This window comes from Euprymna scolopes, chromosome 9 (genome assembly GCF_053919585.1).
Source record: "Euprymna scolopes isolate OS-2025 chromosome 9, ASM5391958v1, whole genome shotgun sequence".
Lineage (NCBI taxonomy): Eukaryota > Metazoa > Mollusca > Cephalopoda > Sepiida > Sepiolidae > Euprymna > Euprymna scolopes.
Genome location: NC_136490.1, coordinates 138,158,683 through 138,178,676, shown reverse-complemented (window position 1 = coordinate 138,178,676; position 19,994 = coordinate 138,158,683). Strand labels below are relative to the sequence as shown.

At 33.9% G+C, this 19,994-nt stretch overlaps 1 protein-coding gene across 11 annotated transcripts in view; it reads left to right on the top strand.

Annotated features, from left to right (window-relative positions):
- Window positions 1-19,994, top strand: part of LOC145284872 (chymotrypsin-like protease CTRL-1) — a 157,223-nt gene that overhangs the window by 125,484 nt on the left and 11,745 nt on the right. For all 11 annotated transcript variants that reach the window (XM_080133892.1, XM_080133883.1, XM_080133889.1 and 8 more), the window contains 3 exons: window positions 7,618-7,675; window positions 8,506-8,575; window positions 15,186-15,335. In XM_080133892.1, the coding sequence (XP_079990018.1) occupies window positions 7,649-7,675; window positions 8,506-8,575; window positions 15,186-15,335 (247 nt within the window). In that variant the 5' untranslated portion in view covers window positions 7,618-7,648. The remainder of the gene's footprint in view (window positions 1-7,617; window positions 7,676-8,505; window positions 8,576-15,185; window positions 15,336-19,994) is intronic.

Here is a 19,994-nt window from a genome sequence, read left to right as displayed (position 1 = left end):
ATAATATTATATATTCGCGCACAATGCAACCTCTCTCCCACAGAAGAGACGTTGCGAGCCTGTTCTTGTTTTATCGTTATTTCCATGGCAGATGCTCGTCTGAACTCAAATCTCTGGTCCCCCCTCGCCAATCTTTCATGAAAAACACCCGTCTAGCTGAATCCACTGTGAAAAATTTCCCCCACTCTATATCTGTGCCTAAATCAAAACGCGGATTCCATGAACAAATCTTCTTTCTTAGAACTGCACGCATGTGGAACTCTGTTCCGTCTGCCTGCTTCCCTCCGGACTACAACTTGGATGTGTTCAAGTCCAATGTTAACAAATTCCTACTTAACCGCCCCTTAAGTAAACACTTCAGGTAATCTCTTCACTAACGTAATGTACTTGCAATAACCCTTATCCCTGAGTGGCTTCCGGGCCTTGATAAATGGTGATCACTGTGTAAAAAAAAACTAGCAGATAATACTCCTCTGGATTCTCACCCATATGTGATAATTCCTATTGATCATAATATTAATAATTTGACCGCACGAAATCAACAGAATTCTCCAACTAATAGTAATAGTAATCTACCCAATAACCATAATAATGGTGATCTCCATGACATGTCTCCGACCACTAATTATGTAAGTTAAGACAATAGTACTTTAGAAAACACCAATAAAAAAATCAAACTCCAATAACCACGCCGCTTCTAACCTCAATGATGCTTCTCACAATAGCAATAGGGCGCAGGCGCATTTCAAATCCCACACTTTAATTTGCGTCACTTCGACATTAATTAAAGTAAGAATTTCAAACCATATGGATTTTATTATGAAAACACCGATAATAATAATAATAATAATAATAATAATAATAATAATAATAATAATAATAATAATAATGAAACCTTGATAACAAAACTAAAATCCAAAAGTGTACCTTTTTAAATAAAATGGGCAATACTGATAAGAGTCAAACTCGTACAACCATGCTGTAATATTTGCATCTCAAAGACAGTAAAGGTAATTGCACTCTAAAGATGAAGATGTAATTAATTAAAAAAAATTAAGTATTTCATCAAAAATGCGAACATATCTAATGAAAAACCTTCCATATATCTGCTTACGAAGTTCAGAACTTGTAAAGTGTCATTACTATTGCAGGCATGTATACGCAGTCCCCCCTTAAAATTTTCCTAACTTCAGTCTATACGACTATTTATATACTCCCACCTTTATTAGTATAGAGTATATACTCTTTTAATCATAGGAGGTGCCAATTTCCCTTACAAATTTTTAACCTTGTATCAGAGAGGTTTTAACCTTCCCCATCTCTCTGTTTCTTATGCCCATATATCTCCCCTTGCAGTTGTTTCGTTGATATAAAAAAAATATATATCAACGAAACAACTGCAATTTTATTGCATAAATATGCAGGAAAGAATGATAGAAGAAATAGAGTTCATGAAAGATGAGTAACGTTACTTGCGGTTGACTGCCTAGTCAGGACGCGGTGGTGGCTCATGGCTCCACTGGAGCGGTGTTTGTCACATCTTGACTGGTCGAGCGTTCAGCGGAAAAGAGGATGAAATATGAGAAACAGGAAGTGACGTAGCTAGGTCGCTCTTCTGAGTTAAAGGGCGACAATCAAGTAATGCTGAGAGTTTTCAACTCCTACAGATATCATAAAGTAACCTTTATCTTTGATAAACATGCGTTTGTGATACAAAAGCTAGTGTTAACCATTGTGATTCTTTATGATGGTTTCAATTTTTATGTGTAACAATATTAGTGTCAAATTTGATATAGCATAAAAGTTCATAGTTGGCTTTCAGTCACTTCAGGTTAAAAATGTAAAGCACCTTAAGCAATAGTTGCTCTCAGTATCGCAGAGAGGATGTAGTTCGGAGATCTTATTCAATGTATTATTTTTAAAATGCAAGACAGTATTTAGGTTTGCTGTCGGTTCGATCTCCATTAATGTTCCAACCTCATACGTTGTTGTTGGAGAATTGGATCGCCGTGACTGCTCTCCTTGCGGCCGTCCCTTATGATAACTCTGTGTTCTTTCCTTAATCCACAATATATTGTAGTCTGTATTACAATGTAGAGAATCTACTGTTGATTTTATAAAAGTATTTTATATAATATCTTAAATTAAAGTTTAAAATGCAAAAGTCAAGTACCATGATGCAATTGTGCTCCAAACAGAAACATTCCGAACACGCCCCTGTCATATCAAATGAACATACTGTTAATTTTATATGCCTGGCCTTTCTGCTTGTGTGACAATAAAACATCTAAAATACATGTGTAATGTTAGGCTGCAAAAGGTGTTAACTTTGGTCAAAACAGTATGTTCCTTCTTTCATCGGATTTTTTCGATTATTTATTAGACTGGCCAACAAAAAACTTTGCTATGGTGCCTAAGATGTTTCGAATGTTTTTACCTAATTTGAGGGCGCTGATATTTATGAAAAACTAAAAACTATAACAACAAACGAGGGTAGGGAAATAAAGGAGTTAAAGAAATCGAAAGACTGAATAAGTTCGTAAAGAAATGGAATATGAAATGAAATGTTGCATGACAAAGTACACAAACACATTGTCCTAAAGAAGAAATGAGTAAAACCTTCCGTTGTTGCCGGGGATGGGATCGGATAGAGAAGAAAGAGGTGTGCTGTGTAGCCAGTGGTAGAGAAAATTAGGATGGAATAACTTTTGTTGTTAAGAGTGACTTAAAGGGAGATAATAAGTCCAGAATAGGGAGGCAGAACACCTAAATTTAAGGTAAAAAAGTATAAAATAGCAAATATTTCAACATTTTTAGATGATGAGAAAATATTAATATGATTTTCGGAATCACCATCCCGAAATTAGTCTAAATAAGCTTTAAAAACTTGGGCACCAAAAAATGTGTTGCTAGTGTTGTCGCTACTTATCGAAGACATGTTGATACGCAACCTTTCTAAGAATACTGACATATACCTAAAATACATTTGTATGAAATTTCATAAAATCGGCCGAACCGTTTCTGAGTTCATAGACAAACAAAGTTTATTTTATATATCTATCTGGCGTTGCCTGGGATAAAAGTGGCATATAATAATAAAAAAATGCTTAATATCATTAGTATAGCATATGTTTCCAATAAATATATATATATATATATGTATGCATATATATATGTATGTATATATATGTATATATACATATATATACATATATATATACATATATATATACATATATATATACATATAGATATATATACATATATATACATATATATACATACATATACATATATGCATATATATACATATATATATACATATATATATACATATATATAGACGTATATATATACATATATATATACATATATATACATATATATATACATATATATACATATACATATATACATATATATATATATATATATATATATATATATATATATATATATATATTGGAAACACATGCTATACTAATGATATTAAGCATTTTTATTATATATTTATATGCAACTTTTATGCCAGGCAACATCAGATAAATTTTCTTGTAACTTTTGCATTCAAATTTGTTTACAACTGTTTCAATATCACTAATAGGATTTATTTGTATATGGATCTATCACTCAGTTGTTGATAGTCGACCAAAAGTATGATGCAATAAATATTAATCATTATATGAGAGAAGGCACTGAACATTCTTAGATACTTTTTCGGAAAGGATGTAAACTCAAATGATGGAAATACACCAAATGTATAGATTTGTAACAGTGTAAAAACATTCAAAAACACGTAGAAATTACCCCGAAATATTTTTCTTTGTAATAGCTTTTTAGATTTTTTTTGGAGGTGATTTTAAACTCAAATGATGGAAAATACACGTGTTTGGCTAAATAAAAGTGGCGATAACAAATTTAAAACAGTATAAAATACACTTAAAGCATTAAAACAACGTCGAAATTATTCCAATTTATTTTGTTTTCTTGTTTGTTTTATTTGTTTTCTATTTCAAATAGAACTGGGAATCGAACATTTAAAACATTTGCTACTTCTTCAGCTTACGAACCATGCAGAATAAATAATTTGTTATGCAGGACGCCATTCTTAATATAAGAGGAGGCTATCTTAACTATTATGTACGTTCACATAACAATTTAATAAACAAAAATGTAATTGAACTTGAAAACCATATCTAAAAAAATAGCACGGTTCGTAAACTGCAGAATTATTAGACAGATAAAAACACACAAAGGGTAATCGCTCTAAAAAAAAAGAATTTGCATTTTAAGGTGCAGCAGTAGAGTCCTCTTAATCATTTAGATATTTTGATTATTTTTAAGTAGGAACAAGCACACATTGGATGATTTTTAAAAAAATATCCTCCAAAATATTATCAACTAAATTAACCCACTCATACAACAACAAAAATAGAACGTTGAAAATTTAAATCGATTTAAAAAAAATACACTTAAAACATAAAAATACGGGTAGAAATATATCCGATTTTGAAATGATATATTTGACATGGTTTCTTTTTCAAGTTGTCATGGGAGGGCGAAAATACAATTCAGACAACTAAATAAAAAATTGACGAATGATTTTAAAATTATTCGCACGGAAGAAATTTAACCGCTGACAGTGTATTATAGCTAGGTGTGGTCTTATAGGCCTTTAGAAACTGATGCAGTGCTGTTTCTGTACGTGTTTTGGAATGCTCGTTTCAAAGTGTTGACGAAGCATTTCGCCCACTCTTTTGATCGTGGTAGGACTGAGGAGTCGTGATATGTTAAATTCGGAATGTCTTACAGAACGTTTTGAAGTCCATGAACGTAAACAGAGCCCTGTTGTCACTTACGAAACAGTCAATAACTCTAAACCGGGCAAATAATTCATGAAAGAAAATTAATAACTATTCCTGTAGTAAGCCTCTTACATCTGAGCACTTTGTGCCATTTTGTGTAGCTTGTTGAGGAGAGGATGATTTGTTTATGCTATTAGGATTCCATCCTCTTGTTAATGGACGGTAGATGATTGAAAAGGATGGGTCGCATAATAAAGAGACGAAACATACCGATATACGATACCAAATAAATGTAGATTTATTTACATAAAAATACATGAGAGAGATAGTGAGAGTTCATTGAGAAAAGAGTAACGTTATTTGCGGGTAGGTGAGGAAGGCTGGTTGGCTGGCCATGCCAACTGAGGCGCGTTATCGGCACATCTTGACTATATAGGGGAGATAAACTACCCTAAATTTGCTGATCTTTATTTTTTGTTTTGTAATACTAATAAATTCGTCGTTTTGCACTTCGCGTTTGATTTGATGAAGTTTTCTGATAGTATTGCACATCAATGTTTCAATTTCACTATCAACATGTAAAGAAACAATTACTCAGTCCTCAAGAGGTTAACTCTATCTCGGAATCAACATTGAATTCCCTGCGCATTTCCAATCTACTTAGAGAAGAGGGACTCTGACTTGAAATTGTAACTTTATCAGAATAGTGTTCCACCTCAGCAGTCAGTCTATTCGCTGTGTGAAAACTGCTGGGTCCTTCAGTCTCACTTTTTTTCTCACTTTGAGACGGAACTTTCTTTAGGTAGGGAATTTCCTCTCCTCTCACAGTTTTCTCTGCTTGAGCAAAAGCACAGTCGCCTATCCGTCGGAGTTCAGTATTTTATTCCTCTCAAATCTCGGGAATTCTCGCGGTTAGACTCGCCCTCTTTCTCATAAAACCAGCCACACCTACTGCTTCTTCTTCCGCCTCCTCTTTCTCTCTCAGCCCCTGTGTGTTGACAGCAAACAAAACAGACTTTCTGTCTTTTGGAGGTGAGTGCATTAGAAGAATTACTACTACAGCGAGTAGACCTTTTTTCGATCCAAACATGGTCAATAAAGGTTTATGCTCTGTCTGCAATAAAAAAAGAATCATCGGTGTAACTTTCGGTGGAACATTGTAACTACGACGAAAATACCGAACTTCTTTTAAATATAGTTTCTATAATTTCTTGAGAAATGGCGGATGCTACCTTGAATCCAAAAGCTAACTTTTTGAATTTGAATAAACCTTTGGGAGTCTTAATGCAAAGAACTTTTGGCTTTTTTCTCGGAAAATAATTTGACTGCCTCACTCAGGATTTCCCCTTCTCTGACCGAGGTTAGAAAAACTGAAATATAACATCTGCAGATTAACGCAATCAGAGAAGAATTCTAAAATCCAACAGTCCGAAACAAAAAGTTATTATAGAAGAAGGGTTTCCAGTGTCTTTGGTCCTCAATAGTGAAGTGCTGGGATTTTGCTGCCTGTCGGGTTAGTCAGCAGTATGCATGTCAAAAAGACACGTGCTATAGGTTTATCAGGGTTCATTCCATTAAAATTCTAGTAAAACAGACACGTAGATGCAGCATTGCAGCGATAGGGACAGCGATAGTGCGGGACTGATTAGATTGGAGACTCTTTTTTAAAGAATGAAAGACTAGTAGCAGATGGTCCAGTCGAAATGGAGCAACAATACTCAATGTATTTTTTTTTAATTATTTGCGACCTGCTATCCTTATCTTGTAGTTGTTGTTTAACGACGTTTCGGCCAACTATTTCTCTGGCCTTCGTCGGGTTGTTAATAGTAACTGCTGTGGATGCAGTTGGGAGATTCGACATTCCTACCCCGTCGCAGTTAACCACCTAACGAAGACCATAGGAATAATTTGCCTAAACATCGTGAAAATAACAACTAAAAGAAAAGGCAAATAATTAAATAAAATAAATAATACAAATTACTCATCTAAAAAATAATTCCAAATTAATTCCATAATACTCAATGTCTTCAGATATTTCTGTCTGTGCAACGGAATACTGCTATATAATGAGCAAATCAGTATTCTCAACATATTCTCATAAATTTTTATGTTGGCAATCCAAGGATGAAAATTTTTGTACATAGTTATGTGCACTTGTTGAATATGCATAAGTACATCGAATATATTGTAAAATCTTTTAAAACTTGTGACTTAGACGCTAAGATACCCCAATAAACTTTAATTCTCTATCTCAAATGTAACGACCATGGTTTCGCGTGTATATAGATTTGCAGGCCCGCTAGACGGATTTTACTATTTTACAGTAGTAGATATTTTAAATGGTCCCAACATCTTAAATATAGAAATCCGACTACAGAAAGTATAACTTCCCTCATGAAATGTTCGCTAGATTCAATTGTTTTCTGTCCGACAATGGAACAAAACTTACGTCCGAAGACTTTGAGGATTTTAAAGAGAAATGCGAGATTAGTCATATCACGAGTGTTCCCTATCAACCAAGGTTCAACGAACAAGTCGAATGTTTCGTTAATACACTGAAAAAAGCTATTAAAAAAATAGGAACACAATAAATCTCATTTGTACATGTCTTAGTATTATTGTAATTCGTTATGATATTCGTTTACTAAATTTCTTCGGTGTGTCGTATTTTTTGTCCCCTAGCAAGATCACAACACTAAGTGATGCAGACATATTTACTCAAAAGATATGAAAACGCACATATAATGATTATCGTTCTGTTTCAGTAAAGCACACGAAAATCATTAATATCTAAATGTTATTTTATTTCCAGCGGAACTTTGTTACCAATTAATTCTTTCAGAATGTTGATAGGAGCCGTTGATATCGAAGTAAGTAACTTTCAATCATATATATATATATATATATATATATATATATATATATATATATATATATATATAAACTTTATTCGATTGCCAAAAATTTTAAAATAATTGTAAAGAAATGAACCATAGTAGAAATTCAGTCGACTAAAATAAGTTGGAAAACAGGGTGGGGGGCTTCTCTATGCAACTGGACTCAAACAATACCGATTCAGGAGAAGTGTGGTTGAGGATTTACTCTTATTCGCATCAAACAAGGCACAGTGCCACTTGGATATAAGTCAACTATTTAGGACCATATCTACAAGGACACTAGGTAGGGTGTTGAGCAGCGAGATGTCTGTTCACATTACAATTAAACTTCTGCATGTCATTACAGTCAGGGAAGTAAGAGGCGTGAAGGAATCCCAATGACTAGTAGTCCGAACGAAGAAACTATTAGACTAGAAGGCTTTCCGGCATCTAGAAATAGCTACGGTGAATCTGTAGGTTTTCCTGCTTTCCCTGCTAGTCGGAAGTATTACTTCGAAGAGGCACAAGTGTTGTGAATTCGGCAAAGCAAACTCCATTAAAACGCTTGCGAAACAGGCATAGGGATGAAACATTGATGGTACAGTAGTTATAGTTTGTACAGTAGTTGTAGTTATTCAGAGACGATCTTTTAAAAAAAGCGAAAACAAAGAATACGATATTTTGATCGGACTGATGCGACAGACAGGATCTTAACTATAGACTCTTCTACATATATATATGACAGATATAATATTTAAATAATAAAGATGAATATTTAAATTTAACTGTTAACGTTCAATCTGGTTTACCCTCTGTTTTTTTAGGGTGGAAGAAAAGAGGGTTTTGAAACAACAGCTGCGTATTCCGTCAGTAATCCTGGATTTTATATGCAAGGTAAGTAAATATTTAACTGGACAACTGTATATGTACAAATGTATATATTGGGAAAAGGAAAGAAAATGAAGAGTGTGATATATATCATAAGCGCATAACTTAATTATTGTATCGACTTGTCGAGTCATTTTAACGCGTCTGATCCCTTCGAACCTGAGTTTGTTCTTTTATTTACAACTTTCACCAGAAAACAACTCTACAGTTTTATTTTAAGACTTTTATTGAGAAAATCAATTCAAGTTACTTGATTATGTAGTAGAACTGAAGTCTATACAATGTAGCCGCCTTCAGCCTCAATCACCTACTCAATAGAGTCCAGAACTGGGAGCATTCCTTTTCAACAAGAGCTCAGCGAGAGCTCGGCGAATACTCGGCGGATGGTGGCGATCAGGCTGGCTGTAGTGTTGTGGGAGGTGATGTTGGTGATGTTCTCGACGTATGACCAAACGAAATAGTTCAGCGGGTTCAGGTCGAGGGATGAAAGGAGCAGTGAGAGAAAGGTACAAAGTTGTAGTACTGCTCCTGGGGCCAAACCTGGGTCTCTTTGGACTTGTGGGCCGGTGCCAAGTCCTGCTGCTACACCTAGGGTTTGCCAGGGGATCGTCATACTCTTCTCCACGCCCATGTGCACTTTGCTGTTGACTTTCTAGCCGAATTCGAAAATATGAGGTGGCACACCAAATACCATAACCGTGGCCTATAAATTTGTTTTCATCATCCTGGGCATCATCCCTGTTATTCGTGGCAATCCAGCGATGCATTTTGAGAGTGCTTGCAATGGCCATTTTGTCATAACTTAAATCGATAGGGAGCATGAGTATTACAGCGGCACATCTCCGATCTCCCAATCAGCATCCATAACCGTCACCGCGAATAAAGATATATTGTTATATATTTTTATATATCAGTATGTTGTCAGCAAAAGTACAACACTTATTTAGTAAGACAAAAGATATGTTTTAACTGACGTTCCTTTATTTATTGGTCTGCTGATGTTAACGTTAGAGAAGTTCACATTATGACTATTGGTTAAATTCTCACGAAAATGTTATTATTATATTATTATATTGAAGCTTGTTAATAAACGTTTGATTACGCAATGCAGTTTTTTCTTTTTAATAACGCATAAAAATGCATTGATTGGTTTGCTGCGGATATAAGTGCAGTAAAATTAATCGAAATAATTTTTGGTAACTTCAGTCTTTAACTTTTTCGAGGTAAACTTTGCGTTTCTTGAGAATAGATGACGACATCTGTGTATTTTTGCTCAAAACTCTGCACAATAAATTACAACTTTTATTCGTATTTTGTCATTTTTTATTCGTATTTTGTAATTTTCAAATTATAAATAAAATAAATATGTTTCCTTGTTCTGGATTTCTTGCATAAGTACTCATGCTATTGCTGTACAAGCTTTAGTCAAAATAAAACCTACTTTTTCAATTAGACTAGTTAATGTAGTTTCAGATTAGCGTTATGGTCTACATCTAAAACCCAGAACAAGACAGCAATTACAACTTGCAAACAATAAGGAAAAAACATGGCCTATAGTTTATTTAGTTTCTCGCTTGAGACGATCAAATATTAGTAAATGCTAACACAGTGCTCAAAAACAAAATAAAAGGAAGAAATATGCTTACGAAAGATGAAAAAAACCGGCAAGTTAAAACGAAAAATTCACTAAAGATAAAAATCAGAGATATTTCCTCTCAAAAGACACTCAGTTAGAAAATTCTCAAACCTCTTTACCAAGAATAGATACTCATTTTATTGTTCATTTAAAAAAATTAAGATTTTATTGGCAAAACTTGCTACGATTGTTCCGGCTCATATTTAAGTATATAATGATTCCTTAATTGGAAGCTTATCAGTCGAAAAACGTGCATAAAAGCAAATTCTAAAAGTTTCAACAGCCTATAGACAGGCCTTTTGCATCCAGTAATCAGTTTTTTTTTGTACTCCCAACATATGTTATGTGTCATGCATATAGGTTATTTTTTATAATCAGGATATTTTTTCTATTTTAATTCTTCTAAGTATTTAAATAATTCAAATGAAATCATTGAAAAATATTTTCCATTAAACAAACAATATCAGCATATAGATTCTTACAAATATGGAATATCTGTTATCAGAGATACAAAAGGTGAGTACCCTCTGATTTTTTCGATGAGTATTCACTTATTGTAGGATGATCAAGAATCGATGTTTTTTCTTTCTGTTCAAGACCACATCGTTGAACCTCGGGGATACAGTCAGAGTAATGTATAGTTTTTAAGAAAATTCTCTCTCTCTCTCTCACCATATATATATATATATATATATATATATGTGTGTGTGTGTGTGTGTGTGTGTGTGTGTGTGTGTGTGTGTGTGTTATGAGAAAGAGAAAAACTGAAAATAAAAAGCACAGAATGAAACCAGCATTAGCAAAACTAATACTCAGAACTCAAATATAGTGGACGTTCGCCGATAGTCGAATAAAAAATAGTATGACAAACAAGTACATGTAGAGACCTAGACGACCCATGTAGATTATACCTAAATGAAAATTTTCTATCCTATTCTTTAAAGAACCCAAACATCTATTAAACTGTAGGAGAGAAATAGCGAACAACTGTGTGCACAGGATAAACTTTACACTATTATAGCGATACAAAATAATTTGGAAATTGACAATAACGATAAGAATAAGTAAATAAATAAATAAAATAAAAATAAAATAAAATAAACATACATATTCATAAATAAGTCTATATACATATAAACCTAACAATATCTGAAATTTAGACTAAAACACAAAATTACATATCTAACTACACCTAGACTGAAAGTAGGTCCGCTTACTACACCAAAACGATATCTACCCTTCCCATAAAACGCACAAAGAGGAGGAGTGAAACTAGGTAAAATGTGTCTTTGTCCTGTAAGTGCCCGCCCATTGGCTGATTAGGATAGGCAGCGTGGTAACTAAGAAGCTGATTGGCTTACTAGAAAATTCAATAGCGTGTGTATATATAAATGTCCGATAACTTTTCGCAAAAGCCTGGCGAATTCTCACGAGAATAAAACGCGAAATATTCTGTGTAACTTAATTGCCATATATATTTTCATAACTTACTATATATATATATCTATATATATATGTATATATATATAGAGAGAGAGAGAAAGAGAGAGAGAAAATGAGAGAGATAATGAAAGGATAAACATTAATTTGCAAGTTAAATTTAAAATTTAGAAAACCGAATGTGATATAAGTTTTCAAAACTTATTAAATAAAATTCTGAAACTTTCATTAAGTCAACCTTTTCAAAGATGACATGTATTTATCTATCTATATATCGATAAAAGTGAGAATGTATGCGTGAGAACACTTCTAAACCCATATACTCAATGAATATTTTATCTACAGACTTTAATTTTGGTATATAGATCCCACAGACATGTGGAAATCTTTTAATCTGTTTTCATCTCAGGGATAAAATCTGAAAAATTTGTACATGGGATTCATCGAATTTTTATCTCTTTTTCATTTGTTTCGTTATTAAGGTTTGATGGCCAAACTCATACTTCTACATCCAGGGGCGATCATGCCATTGTTAGTTTAATTAGGTGACTCTATATTTTTCTTTGTAGGTTGATCCTAACTACTCCACGTTTAAATATTTAGTTGTCCGTATAAATATGTCAATAAATCGTACAGCTTGTCAGTTGGATTAAAGATGATATGGCAACAATCGGACGTGCGCTATGCACCACAAGTTACATTACTTGATTGACTGGAACATTTATAACGAAAGTCTTGGACAAGCCGTATTGGTAAGACTGATACATTATCACGAATCATCATAATACAATCAATTCCGGAAGACGATACTTTCGCTGCTGCCATCTGTCTGAATACTGTTATTGTAGATTGGATATCAGTCTGTTGCATAATAAAAAAAAACATTCTAGCCATTTGGAATGGGATTCAACAACCATAAGGAAACTAAGGCCATGTGTCAGACCGGCAAAGTCAAAATCTATTCTGCACCATGGTTGCTCTGGATATTTCCAGCGGAAATCCACCATCCAGGGTGTATTTTTCCGCGCTTCCATACACTGTATACGACGTTTGACAGTACGCTCCATATCTGTTTATATTAGGCCAATAAACCACACTGCGTTTTTTTCTTCTTTCATTCGGTTAATGCCTGAATGCATCGGATGTAGTTGACTAAGGAATGTTTGCCTGAGTTTAGTTGGAGCAAGAATACGATTTGCGGACATTACACCAGGTCAATGATAGAAAGAAAGCTACTACAGTGTTTGAACTGTTGGAGGTCTCCCGTGCAGTTAGATGCCATGAATGTTGGAGAAATCTGCACACTTATTTATATCATTTAACCTTTTGTTTCTTGTTTGATGTCAATCTTTTTCACCTGAATCATCCGAATAGAATTTGTAAAACGTGCGTTGAAAATGGTTCTCGGCAATGATGGAAGCAACGAAAGTATCGTTCTCCGGAACTGATTGTATTATGATGATTCGTGATAAGGTATCAGTCTTACCAAATTTCGTTGTTCCGCGGTATACTGAAATCACTCAGGTCTTCTAGTCTACTAATTAATTTCCAGAAAAAATTAATGTCCAACTTCACTGAGTCTATAAGTAGATTTCACTTCTCTCTTCAATATAGCGGTGATGTTTACGTGGAAAGAGAGGTGGGTGGCGATTCTCTACAGGTTGCGTTGTCTAAAACTCTCAAACTCAACTCACTCGTTAACTCCAACTGTCGTTTTTCGACTGTGCGCTCTATTAAATATTCAGGAGTAGGGTGAAACCGGGGTGGTTTCCTGGACCCATCTTCCCTAACAACATCACCCAGGGGAAAAGTCCCCCCACGAGTGCACCTGTAGATCTGCAAACGTTTCTCATGACCTAATGGCATCACCCTCATGATCTCTAGGTCGAAACACTGCACGTGAATTTTAAACATAATTTCTCCAGAACTCTGAGTCATTACTTGTTTGGAATACAAACTTCAAAACATGACATTGTTTGTCGATTTTCATAAAAATGAAAGTCACAAATCTTAATCTTTTCTCTTAGCAGGGTTTTTCGCTGTCACCCGGGCACACTGGTGATAATTAAAGAATAATAGAATCATATCTGCTCGGCTGTCTCCAGTGCTCCGGGAGTCTCAGCCTCTCCTAGTGGGGAGCTCAATCGCTCCCTTGGACGGTCACGCACACACTTGCAGCTTAATAGGATGCCCGTTTAACTGTACTGTGACATAGTTTCGGTTTGATTGTAGGTTTGGCAGAAAGGTTGCCAGTAGACTGCTTATATTTGTTTTGTTATCATGTTTGTGCCTATTATGCGAGCGTTGTCTATTCCTTGTCATTGCGAGTTGCAAAACCTTGCTTTATGGACCAATCGAATCATAGTCTTTAAATTAAGAAGACGTTGGCATTCCACGGCAACTTGCTGTAAAGTTAGTTCCGGACTCTGCTCTATCTTGAACCAAATCCGTGTACAACACACGAAAACTAAATACTTGAATTGAGCGTCTGTGATGGAAGTTATTTCGAACTGCTAGCATTCTCTGTTTACAATATCTGTAAATTTGAGAAATTGATTGGCTCTTGTTTTGTTATGTTCAGACAAAGCGCATTTGCTCATCCAATAAATGACTAAGCGTCTGTACCGTCTTTCTGAAGTTGTAGTCACGTGGGTGTTTAGCTTACATAACAAAAGTCGTCAGTGTGTTCCTTGAATTCCACAAAAGAGGTCTTTAAAACACGGAAACTACGTACAGAACGTCGATTTAGTCACTGGGCTGTAATCGAATTCTTCGCTAGATTGTGCACTTGGTTTTGCCTATGTTGTAAGTTTTGTTTCCGAGAGTGATGGTAAAGTCGTTGCGGATCCCTCTGAAAATAATTTCCTCAATCCTAACTTGTTACTTAAACGCCTTTCAGCTTTTCATTTTCAGCGGAAAGTGTCCGGTAAGAACTTTTGTCATTGAAATTTTTTTTTTTTATCTTGAAATAGGAAGACGTTTTATTATGAAACGAAATTTGAACAGTCCGGAAAGTTGGTTTTAATTTTTCTTTATTTTCTTTTTGTGAAACGTCTTAGTTTTCGTGTGTGCATAAAAAATCAATCCCGTCGTCAGTTGGATTTTAAAATCTATGTTGTATGTGAAATAATCACATCAAAATGATACGAGGATGAAATGGAACGTTAAACAAATTTATTAAGCAATTTACGAGTGAGATTATAATATTTGAGCCACTGGATATGGAATGATGATAATTCTCTCGTTAAGAGCTGTGTGTGTTTTATCCCTAAAGTGTTATGACTAAACTTCAACTGCTATATCCAAGGGCGATCATTCTCTTGTTATTCAAAGAGAAGTAACTATATAATTTGTTTTAAGTTAATCGTAACACTGATTCAACTGAATATTGATTTGTTTGTTTTGTATTAATACAAATCAAGCTTTTATCGTTTAGCAGACGCTGAAATGATTTTTTTATTTATTTATTTAAGTCCTTTATATCGCCTTAAAATTTAGTTTGAAAATAATTTCATTAATTGTCACTCATTTCTGTTTCAGCAATCACGAAGAAAAACAATGACATTGCTTTAATAAAGTTAGCCGAACCAGTGCCTAGCAAATTCAACCACAAAATCAAGATTGGACGAAATACTACACCCAAAACTGGAGACCAGTGTATGGCTATGGGATGGGGATGTGACCACACTAGTAAGATTTTTTCTGCATTTTTTCTATAAAATCGTTATAACCACTCAAAATAATTAAATTCCAAAGGCTTCAACTTGTTGCAGGAATTCGGTGTGAGCTTGTATCGGTTAATGTTAACTTTAGGAGAATCCTAAAAAAAAAAAACACTGCCACTTGACGCTATTTTAAAATATTTTTTAAGAGTGTGGTAGAACGGGGTAAAAAAAATAGCTTGTTACCTTTAATATTTCCAAAACCAAACTTCTATCTTTTCAACTATCTGCGACTTGATCTTCACGTGCCCAAATTAAAATAAACGGCTCTCGTCTTGAGGAAGTACCCTTTTTGACAAACTTCTGGAAATTTAACTCCTAACCTGAAATAGAAGACGTACATCAAATCCGTTGCGACAACCGTTGAAAAATCATTGGATTATTCTACCACTTCAGAGCATACCTCACATTCTATACAATTCTCTTCGCATCCAAGTATTAAACTCGGTGTTAAAGTATTAAACTTGGTGAAAAAAATCAAAATATCTAAAACAAAAGAGAAACAGATGACGCTATAAAAAAAGAAGAAAATATCGAAATATAGATTATTACTAAAATATAGATTATTACTTAAAATGTTAAATTACAAAAACATGATACCCAGAAAATAAAACAAAAACTCAAACAGATCACAATATAGTATAGTTATTACTTGGTTGTTTTTGTTTTGGGGCATATCAACCCTTTTCAGGTTATTTAATGCCGAAAATTGGATCATACGGTATCACTGGTACAATACTTAACATAATTAAATCCTTCTTAGATAAGAAAAAAATCCAGGTTGTCCTCGACGGTCGTACATCTAAACAATATGATATAAATGCGGGAGTGCCTCAGGAGTCTATCCTTGGACTTCTATTGTTCCTAATATTCATTAATGACCTCCCCGACAAAATTGCCTCTGAGATGGGTATATATGCTGATGCCACCGCACTCTATAACAGGCATGAAAGGAAAACAAATAAACACATATCTAAAGAAATGGCAAAAACACTAAAGGATGACCTCCAATCTGTAGTGGAATGGGGACAAAAATGGATGGTCACATTCAATGCTGCCAAGACTAAACTGGTTTCCTTCAATAATTACAAGAAACCTTCTCTGCCACCAATAGCAATGGCCAGTGACTCTTTATCTGGAAGTACATCTTTCAAATTGCTTGGCCTAACGTTCACAGGAAACATGAGTTGGAACAATTACATTGAAAGCATTGTCAGGGCCGATGCGAAAAAGGTAGGCTCTCTCTACCGTGGTAGAAAACTACTAGCACCCCGAAAGTATCCTGTACCTCTATAAGGCCACCATTCGCCCATGTATGGAGTATTGTTGTCACATTTGGGCTGGTACATCTGCTACTAGTCTCTCGATCCTAGACAAGTTTCAAAAGAGAGTCGCCAATCTGATAGGCCCTGAAATGGAATCTAAGCTTCAGCCTCTAGAGAATACAAGGAGGGAGTGTGCATTGTGTGTGTGTGTGTGTGTGTGTGTTTGTGTGTGTGTGTGTGTGTGTGTGTGAACAGCCTTAAAAATTTCAGGAAATAATAATTAACTGATTAAGTAATATTTTTAAAAAATCAAAATCTCCCCCACACACGTTTTGAAGTGTTTCTACGTATTTTAAAAATGTTTGAAACTTATTACCCCACTCCCACTATAATAACCCATTCTTCCCCCACTGCCGCCATCAAACTTGAAAAATTGCTAACAATCACATGTCTCGCTACGTCGCGAAGAAGTGAGGTCTCATTTTACGTTAAATTTATATAGGAAATTTATATATATATCCCCCGCGCTAAAATGTTAGATTTTAATTAGTTTTTCAAAAAAGCCCTTCTTTTATATATTATCTTTAAAGGCTGTTGAAACGTATTAGACCAAAGGGAAGTAGATTTTTATTTCTTTTTAGGGGGTAAACTTAGCTGGGTTAGGTCGTAAAAAACAAATATTTTTTTTTAATATATAAATTGATCAAGTATTTTTTTACATTAGAAAAACATATTTGCTTTGTTTTTGTTTGAAAACAATTCCAACTTGCAATGAAAAATACAAATAAAATCATTGTAAATAAATAATTTTGGACACGAAAAACGTAGTTTTTTTGTTTGTTTTTTAATCAAATTCTAGTTTTAATCTTGCACAACTTGGGTAAAGAAAATATTTTTTTAAATATGTACGGGTACCTGAATAATCAGCACTCTCCTTAAATTTTTTCTTTTTCGTCTTTTATCACCTATTTCTGCGGATTATTGGACACTAAGATACCATATTATAATGAAAAAAAATTGTAGGAAAATCAATATTTAAAGATTTGGGAGGGGGTTCAGTTTCACATACAACGTTCTAGTAAATCGATCCCCCATTTTCAGAACCGATTTACAGCCTCGATTTTACGTTGTCTCCTTCAGCCCCTTCCCCTCCCATTATTATTATTTTGTTTACTATTTTTTAGAAAAGTTCAGTCAGTCCACTCACCCGTTATTATTTTTATTTATTTATTTACGATTTCTTAAAAGGTGGTTTCGCATTTAACGACCCGCGCTATTTTTTAAATAGTACTAGTCTACCTGTTGGCAGTTATCTGGATGATCCAAATCCAAATTTCAATCCTAATCTTAAAAATTTGGAAATATAATGAATGCAATCGATTAAGTACCAAATTATTAGATTATATATTACTAGTCTCCAGTTGTGAATTAGTTAGGGTTAATAGTTATGGCTGACAGAACGAGAACATGCTAACCTTGTGGATTAAAGTAAGATCTGTTCGAAATATCGTGCAGATTTCCGAATTTAACAGAAAGATCCCCCCAACAAGATACACCTGAAGGTCAGAGGTTACATCGACTGAAACGCGAAAATAACTAAAAATGAGAACAGTAATCTGTATAATCCAAAATGCAAATTTCAATCCTCATCTCAAAAAGTTTGACATATAATGAATGAAATCGATTAAGTACCAAATTGTCAGATTATATATATATTACTACTCTACTCGTTGGCCCTTAAAGAGTAAGATGAAAAATGTTCAAAATAAAAAATGATTTCTTTTATTGTCTTGAGAAAACATTTTTTAAGTGATGAGTAAAAAAAAAAAGCAGGAAGTCCCCAGTGCACTACTGCAAGCAGTAATTAAAATTAAGGAGACCCTATTAAATGCACTACTAAAACAAACTTTCTACCTCCCCCTCTTTGCAGAGAAAATATTTTAAAGTAAGGCCTAAAAAAATAAATCGGTAGAATCCACATGAGCGCTACTAAAGCAGTAAATATGGTTATAAATATAATTATAGCTATATATTGTATATTTATATTTCAATAACATTTTTTTTAACTTGTTAATGTTAAATTACATTTATTTGTAAGGAAAATACGTTAAAAAATGTTAAACAAAATATATTGTTGACCTTGTGTATGTTTTAAATAGCAGCAGTGACTTTTAATATCGGACTTAAGACAGGGCGACCATAAAATAGGTCAGAAGACGATTTTTTTTTAAACCAGAAGTAAGAAACCGAATGGACCGTTTAAACGCCCAAGCAAGCACTCTGTTTCAAAGTTTTATAATTATATAGATTGGATTTTAAAATCATAAGCCACAGCCAGAGACAGAGTATGCCCGTCTTTTCTATATATATTATTTTGAATATTTTAATTAAATCACCTCTAACCTTTCATAGTGGTATTTCTAATCCCTGTCTGTTTTCCAAGTATTATCTATCTTGAATACATTAACACGGGATTGCTTCCCGGCAATCAATAGCACGGTTGTTTTCAAATCCAATTGAGTTCTTCATCAGACCTTGACTGCAAAATATCTTTTTAAAAAATCTAGTCAAAAGGTTAACATCTGTTGAGTTTCACTCTTTAAGGTTTGACTATATATAATAAATATATACATATACATACATATATATAAATTTCAGCCCCAACGTACATATCTTTAACAAACCCGTTTAGCAACAAAATACCGGAAAGTCTTCTACCCTTTGCCAACATTGTTTCTAATTCGTTTTTGTTTTTTCTCTATTTATTATTTTATTTAGATAAATAAAACAGTTTACATAGTTAGAAAGTTGGGAATTACAGTAGGATTTTGATGGCTTTTTTTACTTAGAGTTGGATACAAAGCGTCCAATGGCAGATATGCGTGCTTCAATTTGATTAACATTAGACACTGGAATTTTTAATTCAATTTCACGACATATTTTCAGACTTTTATTGAGTATATTCCTCTGTTTGAGATTATTATCGTGACACATTCCGACTTGGACGGAAGGGGCTACTATCTGAGACCATATTCAAAAGAAATGAGCGAAATATCGTTTACATTAAATTTGAATTTCTGCGTATCAGTATACAGTCAGAAAAACAATTAACAAGGAGGGAACTTTAATGTGTAGCAGTTCGAGGGAAGGAGCTATTAGAGTAGAAGACTTTCCGGTATTTTGTTGCTAAACGGGGTTGTTAAAGACATGTACGTTGAGGATGGTACACGTACGGTGATCAGAATTAGTCTTTAATAAATGTTGCGTATTATTTCATCATATATTTCAATCATTACTTGTTATGTGTATTACTTATTATTTAATTATATCTTTATTATTATATATACGTATATATATATGTA